At 40.9% G+C, this 21086-nt stretch overlaps 1 protein-coding gene across 1 annotated transcript in view; it reads left to right on the plus strand.

Moving 5' to 3' along the window:
• Window positions 1-2603: 2603 nt before the first annotated feature.
• Grb14 (growth factor receptor bound protein 14) overlaps window positions 2604-21086 on the plus strand; it is a 107439-nt gene continuing 88956 nt past the window's right edge. Inside the window, exons 1-2 of the mRNA XM_051184567.1 lie at window positions 2604-2946; window positions 4181-4313. Coding sequence (XP_051040524.1) covers window positions 2762-2946; window positions 4181-4313 — 318 coding nt within the window. The 5' untranslated portion in view covers window positions 2604-2761. The remainder of the gene's footprint in view (window positions 2947-4180; window positions 4314-21086) is intronic.

A 21086-nucleotide genomic window follows, 5' to 3' on the forward strand; every position in this document is an offset into this window, starting at 1 on the left:
GGTGGATAGTTAGATAGTTAAAACTCAGGACTCGTTACCATGAAAATCTTGCCAGGAAGAGGGATGCAGCCTTTGGCATATTTCTTTTGGGGGAGGTTATTGTCTTTTCTTATATAAAGAATAGATAAGCAGAAGGGAATGGGAGAGTGAGGAGGAGGAGGATTTATTTTCCTCAAGGTGGAGGCTGGCTGGGGTTCCTCAGGGTAGCAGGTACAGGAGGCAGGGCAGGGAGTACAGAAAGGAAGAAAAGGCCTCCAGTGATTTTTTGTTTTTTGGCTCTGGGGGTTGGAGGGGGCGGGTGCTGGTAGATTGCTGCCTCTGCAAGCTGACAGGCTCAAGTCCAAAGGCCAAAAAACCCACCCAAATCAGTCATCCTGCTCTTTGGTACGAATATATCTGCTGTATTGTCCCAGAAACCTTTGTCAGTTATAAGAAGGGAAAAAATAAAAGTATAACAAACCCTGCCTCTTCTTCCATTTTGTAGAAAAGTCTCTTTGGTTCTGGCAGTGTCCCTTGTTTACAATAATTTCTTGCAAACCTCTTTTAAATGAAAACTTTATTTTTCCTCAAATGTAGTACTTAAGGTGTTAGTGATAGTTAATTTAATAAAAGACAAACTATTTAGAATCTCATTCTTAGAGATTTATTCCTTTTTCTCTTTCTCATTTTAATGCCTTGTAGAGGCCTTATGATTTGTATCCATGGATTGAAGGACTAGAGTCTGGAAGTGGATCCTTCCTTGGTTTTCAGTGAGTATAATGATACTTATAGAAGAAAGACACATTTAGACTCATTTGTATAGCAAAGGCTCCTCCTTTGCATCAAAAAGGTGTTCTGGGAAACTGAATAAAGTTCACTGTTGGATGATAGTATTCCAGTGATTTAAGACATATATGCGGCTTCTCCATAGTCTTTCCTCTATAAGATAAAAGTACAGTGAACTCTTACTGGTAGAAAGAGAGGGAGACAGAGACAGATTTCTCTCCCTCCCTCCCTTCCCCCCCCCCCCTCTCTCTGTGTGTTTGTATATATTGGGAGGGGGAAATTTTAGTCATTGATTAACTCTGCTGTGAGAATGTTCACACCCTATTATTATTTTTTAGAGTAGGAACAGCTGCAAAGCATTTTGGGTAAAATTTAGCTAGGGATAATGGCCAAGTTTATTTTTCTTTCTTTAGCTGAACATATATTGAAGCCGGAACAGCTTCAATATGCGAAAGTGCTTTGCCATCAAGAGTACTGAAAACTCATATGTATAGTCAGGACTACAATTAAGACAGATGTGAGCAAGGAGTCTGCTTAGCACACATGGTTGAAAAGTTTTGGCTATGACAATTAGTATTCCTTTTTTTCTGCCAGGAAAGCTGCTGATTTGTCCTGGGTTGGCTACAGCCTTTCACAAGACCTCCTAGAAACTACAGCTTCCACAGTTATGTCCATTCATGTCCTTTTTTAATTCTTTATTTTGACTTTAGAAAAATGAAGAAGTTGGATATTTTCAATTTTTTGACTCAGGTGTTCTCAGTTCTTGGAGTCCTCAGGCTTTGACCATGAACTAATGACCTCTAATTGTCAGCAGTGTTTGCGGCTGGTGTCCTGATCCGGGAGGATGTCATGGCTGGACAACAGGGACTGCTCACTTTTTCAGGAGGAATGTTTATTTTGTCATGGGCATAGGTCGTGGAGGTTGACTTACTGAAACAGGTGCCAAGGACAGATGATACCAAATTTGGTCAAAGAACAAAGAGCATGGAAAGTATCAGAGACTTCCACAGTGCACAGGGCTGTGAGACACTTCATGGAAAGCAGGAACGGAGGTCTGGATTTCAGTGTGTGGTTGCTGCATCTCGCACGAGCACAGTGTGGTTATTATGTCACTGTTCAGGATTCTGAGACAGAAATTTATGGTTTGTGATCTTAACTGTACCAGTTACTAAGAGCTAAGCAGTGTAAGGCATTGAATAACTTGGGGATCCAATATTCTTATGAATAAAATGAGGCAAGTACTAGACTCATGGAGCTTTTGGGAGAATAAGGCAGACTCAGAAAAATGCACCCCCCCCCAAAAAAAAAAAAAACTTATAATAATCTTAGACACCTTCAGGTTCATACAGGCTTTACTGAGAATTCTCACCAGTTCAAAGGAGTTTTTCTAAGACAGCAACCCTGTTCCTTAGCCTGGGGTAAAGCTAGTCCTATGACCCCCTCCCCCCCAGCATCCCGGTAGTGCGGGCTTTGTCCTAAGGCTCCAACCATAGATTAGGTGATCTCCCGTGGCCCTACAGGCACGGAAGGGTGTAAGGATCAGTTCTGCCCTGACCCATGCAGGTTGGCCATCTGTCCTAGCTGTTGGACTCCCGGATTGAGTCTTGTGCTCAGTTGCCCACCTGAGAAGACAGCCATGGGGCCTCAGGAGCCAGAGGCCGAGGTCCCCGCACAGCTGGGAAGTGACTCCAGCGCCCCCGAGTGCCCGGGCCACGCGCAGGGCCTGCCAGGCTGGTGCGCCATCCTCCCCGCCCCCCGCACCGCTCCTCCCGGTCCCCACCCTCCACGTTCCCACCCTCCTCCTCCGCCCCCGCCCCCGCCCCTCCCCCGCTCCCCGCCCCACCACGTCCCAGCCGCCCCGGCCGTGAGCGCAGGCGGCCCTGTCACCGCACCTGCAGGGCGCTCGCTGCCTGCACCCGTTCTCCACTGCTCGCACCCAGCCCTTCCCCACTGTCGCCGCGCGGTTGATGACTCCCCAGACCCCTGGCCGACGACCATGACCACGTCCCTGCAAGGTGGGCAGAGAGCAGCGGGCCGGGCGGCCGCCCAGGACTCGCCCCTGGCCATGCAGGTGTGCCGCGTTGCCCAGGGCAGGGGCGACGCCCAGGACCCGGTGCGGGTCCCTGGACAGCACGCGCTGTCGCCGGCCTCCGACGAGACCCGCTGCGGTGCCACAGACAGGTAGGCAGCGTGTGTGTGTGTGTGGGAGGGGGGAGGCTGGGGGGACGTCCGGGTTCGCAGCCTTCTGGGGTGAGGAGGCGGCCCAAGGGTGAGTGTGTACCCAGAGCCCGACCAAGTTTTGAAAGTGTCTAAAGACAATTCCCATGGAGCCAGTCCCCGCGGGGTCAGCAGGGTCTCAGGATCTCCAGGTGACCGGCTATAAATAGCATCGCGGGTTGGTGGAGAGCCGTCTGTGTCACCTCTGCCCTTCAGTTTGAACCAGGAGGCCACCCTCCAGACTGACCACACTCAGTTGCTGGGTGGCCCTTTTCATACTACACTATAGGCTTCAAAAACCGAAGTGTGAATGCAGTCACCTCCCACGTAGAGTCTTCCAAGGACCCCAGAGATGCAAAGCAGGGATTGACATTTGAGCAGTCTTTATGTTCCACAGGAAAGAGCAGAGGTTTCCCATCTCCACAGAAATCAGCAGTAAGTGCCTTCGGAGTTGTCATACTTTAGGGAAGAAAAAGGCGACAACAGTATGAAACCCTGTGGCCCTTTGCAGTCACACATGTAAATGCCACGCTTGCTTCTTTGTCAGGGTTGCAAAGTGCTTTGACTTCTGTTAAGTTAAAATAGCCACTCACTGGCTGGTGGGCTATCGTACACTCATGTGGACACGTTCTATTGACTTACCTTCCCAGAAGGACTGCCTTTGATGTTCAGTATCTATAAGCACTTGAAAAATTAACAGACTGTGTGTGGGCAACATTGTGAATGAAATTTGAAGTGAGATGAACCACATCTATATTTAATAAATCATAACTTCCAGCAGTGATGAGTAAAAATTCCTGGGGATGAGTTCATTGGATGTAACTTACAGATTTTGTCAATTTAATAGGCACCAGGCAATAGCTCATTCCTTGGGGTAATGTTTGCATAAATCATGATGTAGCCTGTATTGGTGTTCAGGAAAATCCTAAGTGCAGGAAATGGAGTGACTATGCCTAGTGAGGTTTTTTTTTTGGGTGGGGGGATATGGGGGATGGGTTGCTATAGAATTATTTATGTTAATTGGCCTATTTTATTTTGACCCACCGATAGTACATCATAACCCCTTTCTGTACATTTGTATAGTGTTAGTGTTGTCACAGAGCCATGCACACTAGCCTTGACAAAGCTCTTTCCCTGAAAGCAATTATGTTTTATATTCTGTTTTATGTAAATGACGTCCTATGTTCTCTTGGTGTAGGAGAAAAAAGAAAGATCTGGATGTTCTGGAAACACCATCTATTCCCAACCCCTTTCCTGAGCTCTGCTGTTCCCCGCTTACATCTGTGCTGTCAGCGGGCTTGTTTCCCAGAGCAAACTCAAGGAAGAAACAGGTATGCACTTCTCAGTTGGAGAAATTCTAGTGTCTTTAGAAGCTTATCTCTATAGAGCTGTAGATTTTTGCAACAAAGCATCAACAGAGAATTCGCTTGGCGCATGCTGCGTTACCCTTCTCTGAAGAAGTCTCTTGAGATGACCTTCCCTTTGGGGCCTCAGTTTCCCCAGCTATATAATGGGAATGCTCAAAAGTTCCCTCTTGGAATTTTGGAGAAGAACAAGTGGGAAGTTCACTTGTGCTTGTCGGCTACTGTCACTCACCGGATAGATGGGGCAGTTCTATATGATAACAGGTTATCAGTTTCAAATTTCAATCTTAATTGGAAGGGATGGGGCAGTAGTAGTGGGTGAGCATGTAGTTGACTGTTTGCTTTTCACAGTGTCTTTCCTTATACACGTTGCATCCAACACTAAGCTCATTTACCAAAGGAGAGACTGTAAACAATCTGGCAAGGATGGTGAGATGGCTCATTAGGAGAAGCCACTTGCTGCCCAGCCTGAGGACCTGAGTTTGATTCCTGGTACCCATATGGCAGGAAGAGATAACTGAGTCCCAGAAGGTTTTTCTCATACTTCTTGATGGGTTCCCTGGCAATTACATGTGGATGAACACCACACACACACACACACACACACACACACACACACACACACACACACACATACACAAAGACCACCTTTTAAAAAGGATTCTGCATAAGGTAATTGGAGTTCAGGGGTTCAAAATACTTTCCAGTAAGTTCCACATTTTGGAAGCTCCAGTTGCAGAAGACATCTATTTGACTTGGAAGTGAGGATCAGAAAATGGATTTTAGTTTTATATTTTCTTTCTTGTTTGAATCTGACTTATACAAATCAGATTGCAATGTCCAAGCAACCAAGAGACAATGCCTCATGATTATACATTTTGAGAGAGAAAAGGCAACACATCCTAGAATTATTCATCTCTTCCCATGGACTTGTTCCAGTTTTGAACCAACAAAATAAAGAACAGCTTCATTTGACAAAATCCACCTGATTTTTTTTACAGGGGAGGAACAATAAAATTCAACACTCAGACAGCCGTGGGGAAGGGAGAGGAGGGACAGGTAGCAGGGTTCCCTTCTATTTTCTTTCCTTTTTCTGTACAAAAAAACAAAACAAAGCAAAACAAAACCAAAACAAAACAAAAAACCCAACTCTGATAGATTCAGTGATTTAGTTTTTCTTAGGGGAATACTCTGGGAAGTAGACATATTTTTATTACAATACAGCAGTAATGGGCATAATAGGAAATGTGGGTGCAGGGGTTTCTTGTGCAAGCACTGTGTGATATGCAGATGTAGAGGCCAAAAGTCAATGTCTAGTCTTTTTCTCAAACACTTCACCCCTTGTTTTTACATTTATTTATTTATTTGGTGGTAGTGGTGTGTGTGTGTGTGTGTGTGTGTGTGTGTGTGTGTGTGTGTGTGTGTTCATTTTGATGTGGAAGTCAGAGGATAGCTTTCAGGATTTCCATCTATCTGCTCCTATTATGTGGGTCCCAGAGATCAAACTTAGGTCATCAGGCTTGGCAGCAAGTACTTTTATCCATTGAGCCATCTTGTACCCCTTGCACATACACACATAAACTTATACTTTAACACAGTGTCTCTCACTGAACATGGAACTCACCGATTTTGCTGGACTGCCTAGCCTGTGAGCTCCAGGGAACTAACTGTCTCCAACTGTATAGTTGTACACCATCAAGTTCAACTTTCGGAAATGTATTTTTGGCGGCTGTTCAATATATACACTTTGTGGGGGGATAGGGTTGGGACCTGATGGGGGTTGGGAGAGACTAAGAGTGTCCATTCTCAAAAGCATTTTCCTCAGAGTGAGATTTAAAGTGTGACTGCAAGGCTGCACATAGCTTTACTGAACTAGCCAAGCACATTGAGAGTTTGGGTGCAGAGTTAGGGATGACAGATTGAAATGTGTGCTTTGATGGGTTGTTTCATCTGGGACAAGAAAGAATATGAATGACGTTGGCATAATATTCATTTGGAGGAGTTTAGTGATTGGCATAGGAGGGCTGTGGTGTGGCTAGGATAGGACCTGGAGAGAGGAAGAACAGTTGAAAGAGAGGTCTGGCAAGGCGTTCTCTTTAGCTTTATGAATAAACACAGGATGCTTCTGTCTAAAAGAACTACTGACAGAGCAGGCTGAGTTCAGAATAGAGGGAGAATAGGTATTTGTGTGTTCATGCTGCTGGGGCAGTGGGGTTCATGTTAATTTTCAACTTGACAATAATCTAGCTTTGCCTGGGAGATAGGCCTCTGGACATGCCTGCAGGGATTGTCTTGATTTGGTCTAATTTGAAGTGGGAAGATTGCTTACTGGGGGTGGGACCATTCTCTGGGCAGAGATCCCCAGCTTGTGTAAGATGGAGAAAATGAGTGAGCTGAGCAAGCGTGCATTGATCTCTCCTTCCTGTGGACGCAATGTGACTAACCACTGCAAGCCTTGCTGTTGTGACTTCCCTGGCAATGGTGGACTATAATCTTGAACTGTGAGCTGAAGTAAACCTTTTCCTTCTTAAGTGGCTTTCGTCATAGCATTTTATCACAGCAAAGGGAAAGAAGCTAAGATTAGAAGAGAAAGAGGGTGGGCTAGGTCTCAGATCCAGGCAGGAAGTGCCTTCAGACCAGGTGGAGGCGTTGCAGAGGAGGGCCTTGGTTTTTCAAGTTAGGAAGGTGGAAAATAAGGGGAAAGGTGACTCGTTGCTCACTCCAACAGGTTTCTTCTCTGCCCTTGCTGCCTGTGTCAAACCTGACAGAGGACACTGCACACACACACACACACACACACACACACACAGGAGGCTGAGCCAACTTATGAGCTAGTGCTGGCTGACTTACTGGGCCAATTCCTGAAGGGTGCCCCACCTCCCAAAGACACTTTGGTCAGTCTCTGATTGGGCCCAGGACTGATGACTTCATGTAGAGAGGGTATCCCCACAATTGAAGAAGATCCCTTTCCCCTTTCTTTCTTCTTTCTCTTATTACCTCACCGAGGCGTTGCATTGAGAATTGATCTATTTTAGCTACTTGTTACAACCTCGGGTGGTTGGGATGTGGTGCTTTCATTAGTCATGTCTTTCTATATCAGTAATTTCCCCAGGCTCAGCCCCTTTGTCATGTACTGGCATACCCCACCCCCTTGTTATATGATAGTACTTGTGGCCCCAGTACCTGTAGCCTTTGGTTGAGATCATGTGTATGACCATGGGTAGTTACATTACCCCTCCCAATATGACTTCTGGTTGAAACATAGGAACATGACACCTTTCTTTGTAGTCTCTTTTGTGAAATCGTTCCACACATCTTAGAAGACAATTCTTTCCTCTCCTCAGGAAAAGCAAAGGATTGTTACTTGCTTTTTACAAATGAATGTCCAGAAAGTTTGAGAGAATCCAGACTAGAAATGGTAAATTTCATTTGACCTTTCAAAGCCACAGTCAAAATCACTTTCCAGGCCACAAGTATGCTTCTAAAAAGGACGTTTTGAGGTGCTTCCATGAGTGTGATTGGTATATTGCACTGGAGCCACAAATAGGATGGGCTTTATTTCTCTTGCAAGTAAGATGTGCCAAAGTATATAGTGCTATGTGATTTCAGTATTATTTTAACATGAGAGCTAGGATGGAAATCACTTCTTTACTTTCCATCTCCCCTTTTTTAATGTTAATCACGTGAAATCATGAGCCTATTTCTTTGTGTTTGACAGTAATAGCTATTTAAAGTATTCCTTCCTTGAACATATGTGATCTAGGAAAATTACTTATATTAAAAATTATTTTCATTATGTAAAGAAATGTCTTTTCTAATTTCTGAGAGAAATTTGTTAGGAAATTATCCTTTACTGATGGATGCTAAATACCCATTACTTGAAAATAGGAAAAAAGTTAGTGATTCTGGTACTCACAGCAGAATCATTTCTTGTGCTTATTTTTAGTCCTTAGGTAGTTTTTGAGCTTGGACACAATTTGTGTTGGGGTTCTTGTTGATTGCCTCCCAGGACTGTATAGTATAGCTAGTGCAGAATAAGGTGCCTAGACATTTTCAAGATTCATCCCAATGAAAAACTGTGTCATGAATGCTGGGGTTGGGAGGGATGCTTGACATCATCTACTGCCCTAGTTTCACTGATCTGTAAATTGTATCTAAGTGATACTAAGTGCTTAAAAGTGATGTAACTAGGACTTGGCATTTTGATTTATAAGGACTTGACAATAGTATTTTTTCCTAGGAAGGTGCAATTTCCAATGACAGCAAGGACCATATAACCAGTGTGGGTAATAAACTCTTAGAAACATTTATAGCTACAGCCTCACCTATAATATAAGATTTCAGGCTCAACTAATACTGTTTGTTAATATTCATCTAAGGATGTAGAATTTTTCTTTCCTTTTCTACCTTTTCTGAAATTCAACTCTATGATTTTCTCTATGGCTTTGGTCCCCTAAAATAGAAGTGAGATTCCTATCAAGGAATTAGTTAAATTAAATCATATTTGTTAGTATTTCTAGTAACCAACTTTCATATGCAGTTTATGGTCCTCAGTAAATATCCCAGGGAAATGTTAGAATGTATTTGGCCATACTAGCCTGCCTTGTCAATCTAGTACTTAGGAGGCCCAGTCAGAGTGTTTTGAGTTAAAGACCAGGTATGCATAGTATATCAAATAGAATATAATATCTTTATGTATTTTGTGGCTAATTATACTGTTTCTAGTCTGTTTTTTCTTCTTTTACTCCTTCCCTCCCTTCCCTCCCTTCCCTCCCTCCATCTCTCTTTTTCTTGAGGCAGAATCTCTATGTAGCCATGGATGACCTGACTCTCACTATGTAGAAGAGGCTGGGATTGAACTCACAGAGATCCACTTGCCCCTGAGTCCTGAATGCTGGGAGTAATGCTGTATACCATAACCCTGGACCCCTGTAGCCTTTTAAAATGCATCTTATGAAAAACAAAAGTGTCTTCTAAATAATTGAGACATTAGTTTTCCATGTCTTTTGCTTTGGATTTACTGAGGAAATTTCTTCTAATGTGTTGATGATGTTCAAAATATAACTAGATCTCTGACTCCCAATTAAAAGTCCTTATGCCATTCTGATACCAATAAGTATCCCAAATCTGTATGAGTGGCCCAAAGGATTTATTTATACTGTCCTATATTTACTTCTCTAATATACATAGAAACAGGGAAGGAAAGTATACCCAGATGCTCTTAGTTTCCAGCTCGATGATAATCAAAAGTTTGCTTAGTTTCCTTCATCTATGACTTTAAAAAATATGATTTTTGTAGAGATATTTTGGAGTAAATGTCAGGCATTCTATCATTGTTACCCTACCTAGATTTTATATGTGGGCCCTGAAAAGTACATTGAAGAACTATAACCCAAATAGTATTGTTTTTTAACACAAACAATTCCGTGATATCATCTGAAACCACTCATAATCAAATTTTCTCAGTTGGGAGGACACACAAAACCCTCATATTATATATTGATTATGTTTCAAATGTCTGAAAACTAGTCATTTGGAAGTCTGAATTCATCTTCAGATGAAAACAACATCATACATTTTATTTAGGCCCTCCAAGCTATTCTACAAATGTCTGTTTAATGTTTAATGTGAAATGAAAGGCATATATATATATATATATATATATATATATATATATATATATATGAAGAATATTAGAAACAATACTTGTTTCTATTAGAGTGTCAAACAAATCTATCTCCATAACAGCCATTTCTTACTTTTTAATACTGCTACTTGATGAATGTCATCGTTATATTGGAGAATAGAAGACTGATCTTTGCAGCACTGTTAAAGAAGGCTGTAAGAGCCAAGGTTTCTTAATGAGTCCTCACAAAACCACCTTCTGTGGAGAAGTGCGGAAACCCTTGAAGAATAACGTCCCCAAGAAGAACAGCAGACATGGACTCCTTGTGAGCATTCTTTGCTGTGTACACAAAATCATCTATTTTCTTCCCTGCCACTTTTAGAGCTTGCCAATATGACTTTGGAAAGCTGTGGAGAAATCTCTTTAGTTGAGAGAAGGCAGGGATATTGCAAATGGACTTTGGTTAGTATCTTAGCCATGTATTGATTCTTTGGACTGGCCTGGAAAGTTATGTTTTAGTATCAAAGCACAAAAGTTCACTGGTTGCATGAGAGGCTGGAACTGCAAAGTAGAAAGTCAGCAAACACCAGGGCTTTCTCTCTCTATTGTCACAGTCACATCACCTGGCCTGAGCTTCTTGTAACTTCACTGTGTCGGTTTAGGTTCTGTATTCTTGTTCACCAATGGCTGCCCCTCCGTTCTCTTAGTAGTGGTTCAGTATGTGCTAACCGACAAAAGTCTGCATCTGTAGAGATACTGTCCCAGTGCATCCGGCTTTGAAACTGTTGTGCTCAAGGGGAAAGAAGGATCTAGCCACTGCCTGCTCAGCTAGGGTGTGGGAGGTTCTTCCAGGAAGGAGAGGTTCAGCAGTTGTGGCATAGAGAGAGGCAGAGATAAAACCTCAGGTGCAAAAAGAGCTGCTCCAGAGTGTGTGGTTGTGGGTACACCAAAAGTAACTCCTAGCAGGTATGTGTGACAGGCGGTGACTGTTAATCAGCAGTCTGACTTTGTGTGTGGTCCTAAGTGTCCATTTGTTTGCTTTAATTCTTGTATTTCACACGAAGCCCATTTCCTAAGTAGTGGTTTCAGTTGATGCCACTCTTCTGAGATGATCAGCTGCCAGTGACCATTATCTTGACCTTTATGAAGCATCTTGACCTCTAATGATGGGACTATCAACTCAGGGTCATCTCCATCTTGTATAAGGTACCTTCACTTACAGCAAAAGACAGATATCTCATTACACTACAGTTTCCCTAGCCCATCACCTACTTCAGAACATTCTAGTTGGAAGATTACCCTCACATTTGGTTCATTTTGAGGGCACATTTTCAGTCCATTTTTATTTTTCACATTTTAAAAACTTGGCTTCTGTTTTGATTTTTGCCTCAGGGTATAGACTATGTTCTATCAGAGGAGGGAAAATTGGAGTAATTCTCTATTCAGTATAAATGTGTATCTTATTATAATAATTCCTCAGACTTTCATGCAATGCTTTGGAGAAAATGCTTATTTATATAGAACAACAATAAATTCATTTTGTGAATACATACTCTTATATCTAAGTAGAGATTAATAAACTAAGTAATTATCTTTATGAGTCTTAAAGGGTAGATCAAGCAAGAACCTAAGAATTGACCAGAGGCCTTGGCCCTGGCAAAGGAATAGAAAGAAGGATTCTAGGGTAATTTAGAAGTGAAATGAGAATAAACACATGAAGAGACCCCCCCTTGCCATTTATGCTTTCTTAAAGTCTCATGTTGAATAATTTTCAAAACCACAGGGAATAAATTAAAACAGAAGACTTGAGTTCCTTAATCTGCTTACAAATGTCTCTGTTCCATTCAAGGGTTATCCACATACTTTATTCCATAGATGAAATGCTGTGCATTTTATTTTTGGAATCCCTATACTTTGAGAGCATAGTGGACTTACAACATCCTGCGTACTATGCTCAGCATTGTATATATGGGATGACAGGAGTCAGTGTGTTGTGATTGGAAGATGTTAGAGTAGGGAGCAACAAGCCTATGTTATAATTCCAGTTTTGGTCCTAGAGCAAGTGAGTTATATGGCCTTTTTTTTTTTTTTTTTTGGTCACTTGTGCCTTGTGTGTAGTAGACAGAAGATGCTCCCTCTGTATCCTCTCTGAGCTTTATTATGGTCACATGATAAAGAATACATCTTTATACATGGATAGAACTAGAAAAGGAAGGTCTGGTTAAAGTAAATATGGTACAACAAGTCAAGGCATCTTTCTAAAAGAGAATCGGGGTCATCACATCTGGGAGGCAGAGGGGTATGGTGCTTAACCATGTACTTAAACTGAGAGCTTAGGATATGAGATCAGGTGTGAACATTTGAGGTTGTCATAAGCCTGATCTACACTTAGCTCTGATTGGCTGCCTGAGTGAGGATTGGCTATAGCCTAAGTTCTTCAAATTCCTTCTGTTCCACCTTCAAACCCTTCATTTAATTGCTAAACACAAAATCTAAGGAGACTACTTTCTGTTCTTAATTACTACTGGCTATCCCCTTGAACCAAGCAGACTAGACTCAATACAACTCCCTTTGTCTCTGGCACTCACATCCTATTTTAAGCTACCAGCAGAGACCATAAATGGCCCTGGTTCTACATTAGCCTTTCCTTATCCATTTTTCTTTGCATTTGTTACTAGGTACTTTAAACAGTACAGAGCAGGGTACTACAAAAAGACATGGATCAAGGCAGGTTATTGACACATGGAAACCAAGCCTAGGAGCTTAAGTAAACTCAGAAAACCTGTATGGAAAAAAAAAAAAAAAACCAAACAGTACAGCCCATGTTTCTTTCGCTGGATAAAAATGTTTTGATCACTTAAAATCAAGATAGCATCTCTTCCTTCCGCCTATGGTACTGTACACAGTTGATCCTGTCTAGCAGCTGCTCTTCTGCATTCTATACTTTGCTCATTAAACTGTAAGCAGAGTCCTGTCTCTGGTGAACTGGATAAGCTTCTTTCTCCTGCCTCAAAGTCCTTGGTGTGACTGCCCTCTGTGCTTGGAGACCCTTCCCTGGCTCTTTATAAGCTGATCCTTCTTATTTAGGTTTTGGCATAAGATCCTGCCATTGTGGTCTCCTTGCAGCAGTGTAAACAACATAGCCTTCATTCCTTTATTTTACTTTTTTTTTCTACCCTGTCACATTTCTCAGTTTATGACTGAACTAATGACTCCATGATCCGATTTGTCTTTTTATCTGTTTTTGTATCCAATGGATAATCATGGGTTTATTCTTCCTAGGATCTTTTGCTTTAAATGAGTGGATAAATGGATTATTGAAGGGTAATACATAATAGAAACCCAATTTTATCAAATTGTGTCTTGTCATAGTCCAACCATAATCAATCATTTAGCTTCATTAAAACTGAAAAGTAACTGCAGTTCTATTACAATATTCTATTTATGAAAACAGACTTACATATTAGGACTTTGAAAATATAATATTTTATGTTAGTTCTTAGGATTTTGTCATCTGTGATGCAGTAGTGGAGATATTTCTAATTTTACACATTATTCTCCAAGACTTCCCTTCCAGCTTATTCTGTATTCACAAAAATCTGCACAGGAAAACTTACATGAAACTATCATTTGTCTGTAATTCCCTCAGCCCAAGAAAAAGACACTAGCAAATGCTTTGTTTGTTTGTTTATCACTTATTTCTGAGAGAGGGTCTCACTGGATAGTTGCAGTTAGCCTAGAATTTATTTTATTAGACCAGGCAGAACTCTGGCTTTCAGATATCTGCTTGCTTTTGCCTCCTGAGTAATTGATTACTAAGTATTAGTGTTGCTAGTGACTTATTTAGGATAGGGTTTATCACATGACACTAAAAAGACCCAAACCCCTTAGATACATGCCAACACCTTCCTAGGGGTGGGGGTGGGGACCCAGAGATCTGAGGGAATCAGTTTCCAGGCAGGTCTTCATCTTCTATGTAAACCTTAACTCCCTAAGAGCTTACCATGATCACAATAGCTTTGGGCAGAAAATCTTCTAGGGTAGTGGTTCTCAACTTGTAGGCCCTTTGGGGCCACATATCAGATATTTACATTATGACTCAGCAGTAACAAATTACAGTTATGAGGTAGGAATGAAATAATTTTATGGTTGGGGGTCACAACAACATGAGGAACTGTATTAAAGGGTCACAGAATTAGGAAGGTTGAAAACCACTGTTGTAGGGCATCACAAGCCGTTTTTATTTTCTTTGTGACATGGGGTGTCACTGTGCTGTTCATGACTGCCCTGACCCAATTCTTTTGCCTCAGATTCTGCGGTGCTGGATTTACAGGCCTCAGTTGTCTTGGCCTGTAAGTAAACCCATCTGTTGAGGGCACATTATGGTCAGAAAGGATTCAGGCCAGATTAATGAGATATATGGGGGGTATGAAAGGACAAGTGACACTATTCATTTTCCATTTGCTTATTTTCAATTTTTTGGCTTCAACTGTTTTGTGTCTAGACTGTTAGCAGAAGATAACGCTGTGAGGGAAAGTGTGAAGGGCTCATCTGTGAGAAAAACTTAGGAGACCTTTGTCGTGGATGTCAATGCATGCACTAACTATATACTTTTAACTATATACTTTTAGGATGTATTGACACTTGAGAGAAAACATGCCTAAAAATATCTGGTGGGATGTAGGCTGTTGCTGAGGTAAGGGTTCCCAAGCAAATGCTTGATTGCTGGAAGCTTTTTTGCTGAGCACACTTAAAAACAGCACTTACACTGGTCATTTTTGGTTAACTTGATACAAGTTGGGAAGAGGGAACCTCGTCTGAAGAACTGCCTCCATCAGATTTATTTTAGGCATGCTTGTGGGATATTTTCTTGATTGTAGATTGCCGTGGAAGGGCCCAAGCCAGTGTAAGCGGTTCCTCCCCTGGATAGGTGGTCTGTGCGTAGCAAAACATTACAAGAATTGCAAACTGAAGAAATCAGGCAGAATAAGCCAGGAAGCAATCTTTGCCTGTGGTTTCTATTTCAGGCTTTCCTGGATAACTGACCATAACTCACAAGCTAAAATAAACTCTTCTTTTGCCAACTTGCTTTTGGTTAGTGCTTCATCTCAGCAATTGAAAGCAAACTAGGACAGTACCAGTGGGAATGGGTACTGGAGAGAAGTCGGGCTATAGTGCAGTTGCAACAAAGCCCACAACCCATTTGTTAGATACCCTAGAGCCGGGTGGGGCCTAAATAATTGTTGAGAATTGAGGCACAGCAGCTGGACTGCTTAGGGAATGCCTGGCTTTGGACATAGTAGCTTTTAGCAGACAGAGTGCAATGGTAGGGATGGAAGTCTTAGCCACCAATTCTTACTGGCTGCTGGGAAAATGAGCACTTCGATCTTGAATAGAGTGGGGTTTGGGTGGTTGCCAGCATGCCATATAGTGATTGATTCTTCTAAATAAAGCTTTTTTTTTTTTTTCTGCAACTACTAGGTTTTTAGGATGAATTGGATAAAGGTCAAAGAAAATTTATTCATGATAGCCGGGTGTTGATGGCACATACCTTTAATACTAGCACTCGGGAGGCAGGCAGATCTCTCTGAGTTCGAGGCCAGCCTGGTCTGTAAGAGCTGGTTCCAGGACAGCTTCCTGAAGCCACAAAGAAACCCTGTCTTGAACAAACACCACCAACAAAAAAATTATTCACAATTTATTTCATATTTGTGTGCATTTCACCATTGTAGTTAACTACATGTTAATTTATTGTATTGTGAACTATTTATTTCAGCTCTGCTCAGTTCCTATCTTATTTCATCACAAAATATTTAAACTTGTTCTATTTCCTAAAACAGTCCCATTCTAGTGGCTGGGTTGATTTTGCAGAATACATCATTTGCTTTCATCAAAAACATAAGAAAAACTTATTACAACATTTAATTGATACATTCTTAATTTTATGCTTGATTTTTATTTAATTACTCCCAAAGTTGCAACCCAGAGGTGAAATGTATGCCCACAAAGTCCCAAAGCAAGACTGTGTACTACCTAGGATTTCAACATAATGTGCAGAAGTCTTAGTACTTCATCTTTATTATTATTACTGTTTTGAGTGAAGGATGAGACAGGTTCTTGTTTCGTGTGTGTATGTGTGTTTGTGTGGGGGTGCAGTGCCAGACCTCATATATAATCAAGGTTGTTCTTGAACTCATGACTGTGTTAACTGCATCTCCTAAGTGCTGGATATACAAGCATGAACCACCATGTCTGGGTATCTTGTGTTATTTTAAATTTTGAATTTTTTTTAGGTATTTCTATTATTCAGTCTAACCCACAATTTATTTTTTCCTTGTGTTTTAATGTTTTACTTCAGAATGATATTGATATCTCCATATAAAAGAACAGTAAAGTTGAATTTTATCTGGTAGATTATCTTCTCTGAGAGGGGATTAACTTCTGTAAGGGGTAAGGTTTTTCCTCCCGCCGCTGGTCTGGTCCCGCTGCCTCGCCAGCCCCAATTAACACACTGAGACTCTGTATTTGATATAATTCTGTTGGCCCGCTACTTGTTTCTTATTGGCTAGCTCTGTCTTAAGTATTAACCCATTTCTGTTAATCTAATATTTCCACGTAGTCTTCTTACCGGGGAAAGGGGCCAGCGTCTCGTCTCCCCAGTCTCTCCATCTTGACTCTCCTTACTACTTCCTCCAATCCTCCTTGTCTCCTAGTCCCACCTATCTTGCTTTCTTATTGGCCAACAGTGCTTTATTCATTAAACCAGCATGAGAAACATATACAGAATGATATCTCCCATCAAACTTCTGAGTATATGGTTGGGTACTCTAGTTCTTTCTCCTTTCCTCCTCCTCTTGCTCTTCTTTCTCCTCATCCCCTTCTCTCTCAGTAGAATTCTACTGTGTGGCTGGGCTAGCTTCAAAGTTCTGATCTTTGTAACTTAACCTGATTGTTATGAATATAGGTATGTACCTCTATTCCATGTGGTAAACATTTTCCCCAAATTGAACACACTGAATCTTAAGCCTTAAGTTTTTGAAGAAAATATACTTAAAACAAAGAACAAAAAGCATTTTATGAAAGTAAAAACTGGAAAAAAATCATGCAAGAACCTTATGAATGCATTGGTTTGGCCAAGTTGTGATGAAATTATCCATTTCCTTCCAAAATTTTCTTTGTATATTATTTTGAAAAAATTATATTTATGCAAAAGTGTACAAGTCACTACTGGTAAAGCAGTGTTAACGAAACATCTAGAAACTAGAAAATGAATGAATCTTTTTATATCTAATCAGTATAGATTTAGGAGGCCCTAACTAGTTTGCAGTTGACTGATTGATGGACAAAGATGGTTTTGCCTCAGATGGACTTAACGGCTAACCTTGTCTTTAATGACTTCAACACTCTCTTCTTTGCCATCACTTACATCTTATTACTGTAACAAAATAGCCAGATAATCAACGTCAGAATGAAAAGCATGTTGGATCACAGTCAGGAAGTTTCTTTGAGCATCATAGCCTTGAATTGGAGTTGCACATGTTGGTGGAGAGTGCGTGGTGGAGCAAAGCCATCCACCTCCTGGTGACCCTGAGGCTGCACAGAAAAGTGAAAGGTCCGTGGGCCAGGCTGCATTTTAAAGCACTGCACTTGCTCCCTCCTCAGGTCTCAAGGTTCTGCCACTTTCCAATGATGCCATGTGTTGAAGACTAAGCTTTTCATCCCCAGGCCTTTGGGAGACTTTCACAATCCAAACTTTTGTGTTTACCTGGCTTAATCTTTCTCCCTAGTGCTTGCTATCACCCAGTACTCACTGTTCACACATATATGTTTACTCATTGCCTTTACTCACTAGAACGGAAGTTCTGTGAAGATAGAACTGTTGTTTTTAAATTAATGCAATACTTATATATTACAATAAAACAGTATTTATAATATATTTATAATATAATAAATTCAATATTTGTTAATATTAATATTACAACAAATACAATGCTTACAATATAATAAAATACTTATTAATATTTTATTAACATTAATATGTTGTGTTAATATTTTAAATTTTATTTGACTTTTAATTATGTGTGTATGGAGGGCAGGTACCCAGGAGAGTACAGGAGGGGATGTTGGATACCCTGGAATTGGAATTATATGCAATTGTGAAATTATATGCAATTTGTGGAAGCTAGGAACAGTCCTGTTATAAAGTCATGCCCCTTGTGTTATGTTCCCTATACTCATTTTTCTAGGGGGTTAAAAACAATGCTTGGTACTTAGTAGGCTCTCAAGGAACTTTTGCTTAATAAATAAAAAATAATGAATTCATGAACAAACGGAGAAGAAACAGGGAAGTGTCACTTCCTTAGGATGGGTCAGAGTCTATCTGAGACCATACTGGTAATTTAATATAAATGAGATTTAATTTATAAGATAAACTTAGAAATGTTAAGTCTACTTCTTTGTTGGAGCAGGTTCTGCTATTATAAGAGGCTGGAAGAAATCTCAGGCAGGATGAACATTTGAGCATTGCTTTTGTACTATGAGCATGTTCTAAATTTGGATCCCCCTTGCTCAGAGTAAGGCCTGTTCTTTGTCTCTTGGTCTCCTTGTCAGCATATTCACTCTTCCCAGCACACATGTGCCAATTAAAAAGCACATCTTCTTTATGGAGCTGAGGCTGGTGTGTTTTTTTGGCCAACCCGCATTCAGCGTGGAGGATTACTTTCATTCTTAGGAGACACAGTCTGGAAAGGTTCTGCATTCAGATGAAAGGGCCACTTTGGGATTATTTAACTGTGTTTTGGCAAGACTCTGGTCAGTGTCTGGTTTCTCTTTAGAGCCATTTTGCATTATATTACAGTACTGTGCCTGTGCTATGCCAAGGAAATTAAGATCAGCTGGAACACTCTGTTGGCCATTGGCTTGGACTCTTAGGGAACTTGATGACCTCATTTAGGCTGAACATGCCTTTGTCCCCAAAGCATAAAGGCTCTTTTACAAAACCATGCTTTAACCTTGGGAAAGATATGGGAGAGGTTCAGAGAAAGATGACTTGACGGTGGAAGGTCTTTGGATCTACATCAAGTATGATGCTAACTTAGTTGAGAAAGATGAAGAGGAGGCAGAAAGTCCCTTCAACATGAACTTAGTCAAGTCCAGTGCTCTCAGAGACTTATATAGAGATTGGTTTGTTTCACTTTAAGTGTGTGTGCATTTATGTGTAAAGGTCAGAGGTCATTTCTGGGTGTCTTCCTCAATTCCTCCTATCTTACTGTGTTTGAGATAGGATCTCTCACTGAACCCATATTTCTCTGATTAAATCAGGTTAGGTGGCCACCACTCCCCCGGGATCCCCCTTTTGCCAGTGTTTGGCTTTGAGGTATGTGCTTCTGCTGGCCATAACTTTTTATGTGGGTTCTGGAGAGTCAAATTCAGGTCCTAACCTTTCTTGTCAGACATTTTACTAACTGAACTGTCTCCTCGGGTCTGAAAGATGTGGTTTAAAGAAAAATAAAGGAAAGTAATGTTTATGGTACTGTCAGCCATTTATGGCTCTTATGTTGTATCAGTCTGAAAAGATTTCCAGGGCAAGGCACACTATTGAGTGAATATCTGCCATACAGTGGGACCCCTGATGGTTATGTGTATGTGTGGTATGTGAGAGGCTTGTGGTAGGATCATCACATGAGAAAAAGTTGCATGGTGAACATGGAGAACCTTTAATGATGATGATGAATTTTGGAGACAAGGACTTACTAGCCCTGACTGGCCTGAATTTAGAGAGATCTGCCTGCCCCTTTGTCCCAAGTGCTGGGATCAAAGTCATGCACTTGCCACACCCACTCTGAATTATAAAATTGATTTTAATTGAAAATATGAAGAAGAGATTTATATTTAGGGACATGTTTGAGAAAAAGGACAGCTAACATGGATTTTTCAAGCACAAATTTAGCTCTGTAATATCGCTTTCTCTGAGACAATAAGGGCTGTGCATCTAATCTCTCCTCCAAGTTGGGTGGACCTGGTGGAGACAGTTGCAAATTTCTGTGTTTCCCATTCTGTGAGAAGAGCAAGTTTGCAACCTTGTTATGAGGAGTTTCCCGCCAGCCTGGTCCCACAGCTTCATCAGCCCCAAAATAACACACAGTGGCTCTATTAGTTATAAGGCCTGTTACTAGCATTACTTATTGGTTAGCTCTGTCTTAAATATTAGCCAATTTCTATCAATCTAAGTGTTTCCACATGATTTTATCTTACCAGAGAAAGGGTCTGGACATCTTACTTCTCTCATGTCTTACATCTTGACTCCTCTATACTACATCTCCCAGAATCTTCCTTGTCATATTGTCCTATCACCTACCTAACTTTCCTATAGACCAATAGGACTTTATTCATTAACCAATAAGAGAAACATATTTACAGCCTAAAATAAAAAGGACTTTACTATTAACATAGTAAAATTACATATGACAAAACAGTTATCAAATAAGAACTATAGTTAAAAATATTTAGTCCATTAGCATCAGGAATTAAAGAAAATATTCTATAATCTATACTATCTTTGTGAGTCTAAAGTCCTATATGTAACTTATCTTTAATCCTAAGGAAAACTATAACCATAACTATCTGTCTTCAACTCCATCAAAGACCATAGAAGGATAGTATATAAACTATCTGCTACCTGGACAGTCATCCAAAGTTCTTCGGTAATGTTCCATCTTCAGCCTATAGACCATAGTGTGTCTGGCAGACTCCTCAGCAAAGCAGGAAAGTTTAAACTGTCCACCTGTCCACAGTTTGTTAGTCACTTTTCTCTGTGTCCTGCAGAATGTGTGGCAGACTCTTCCATGAAGCAGAAACTCTGCAGTACTATCCATCTTGTATCAGCAGTCACTTTCCAGTGGATCCTGCATGTCCAGTTTATACAGCATAAAGTCAAACAGTCCAGACAAGAGCAGTATCCTGCCCAAATGGCTAGTCTTGCCATATTGGAAGCAAATTCCATAACGAGTTTTTTTTTTTTTTTTTTTTTTTTTGGTCCATCTTCCTTTCTGACGCAGGTGGTGTTGCCAGGAGCAGTTATGTCTCACTGTCAAGAAGAACCCTAACCCATTTTA

Source organism: Phodopus roborovskii, unplaced genomic scaffold (assembly GCF_943737965.1).
Source record: "Phodopus roborovskii unplaced genomic scaffold, PHOROB, whole genome shotgun sequence".
Lineage (NCBI taxonomy): Eukaryota > Metazoa > Chordata > Mammalia > Rodentia > Cricetidae > Phodopus > Phodopus roborovskii.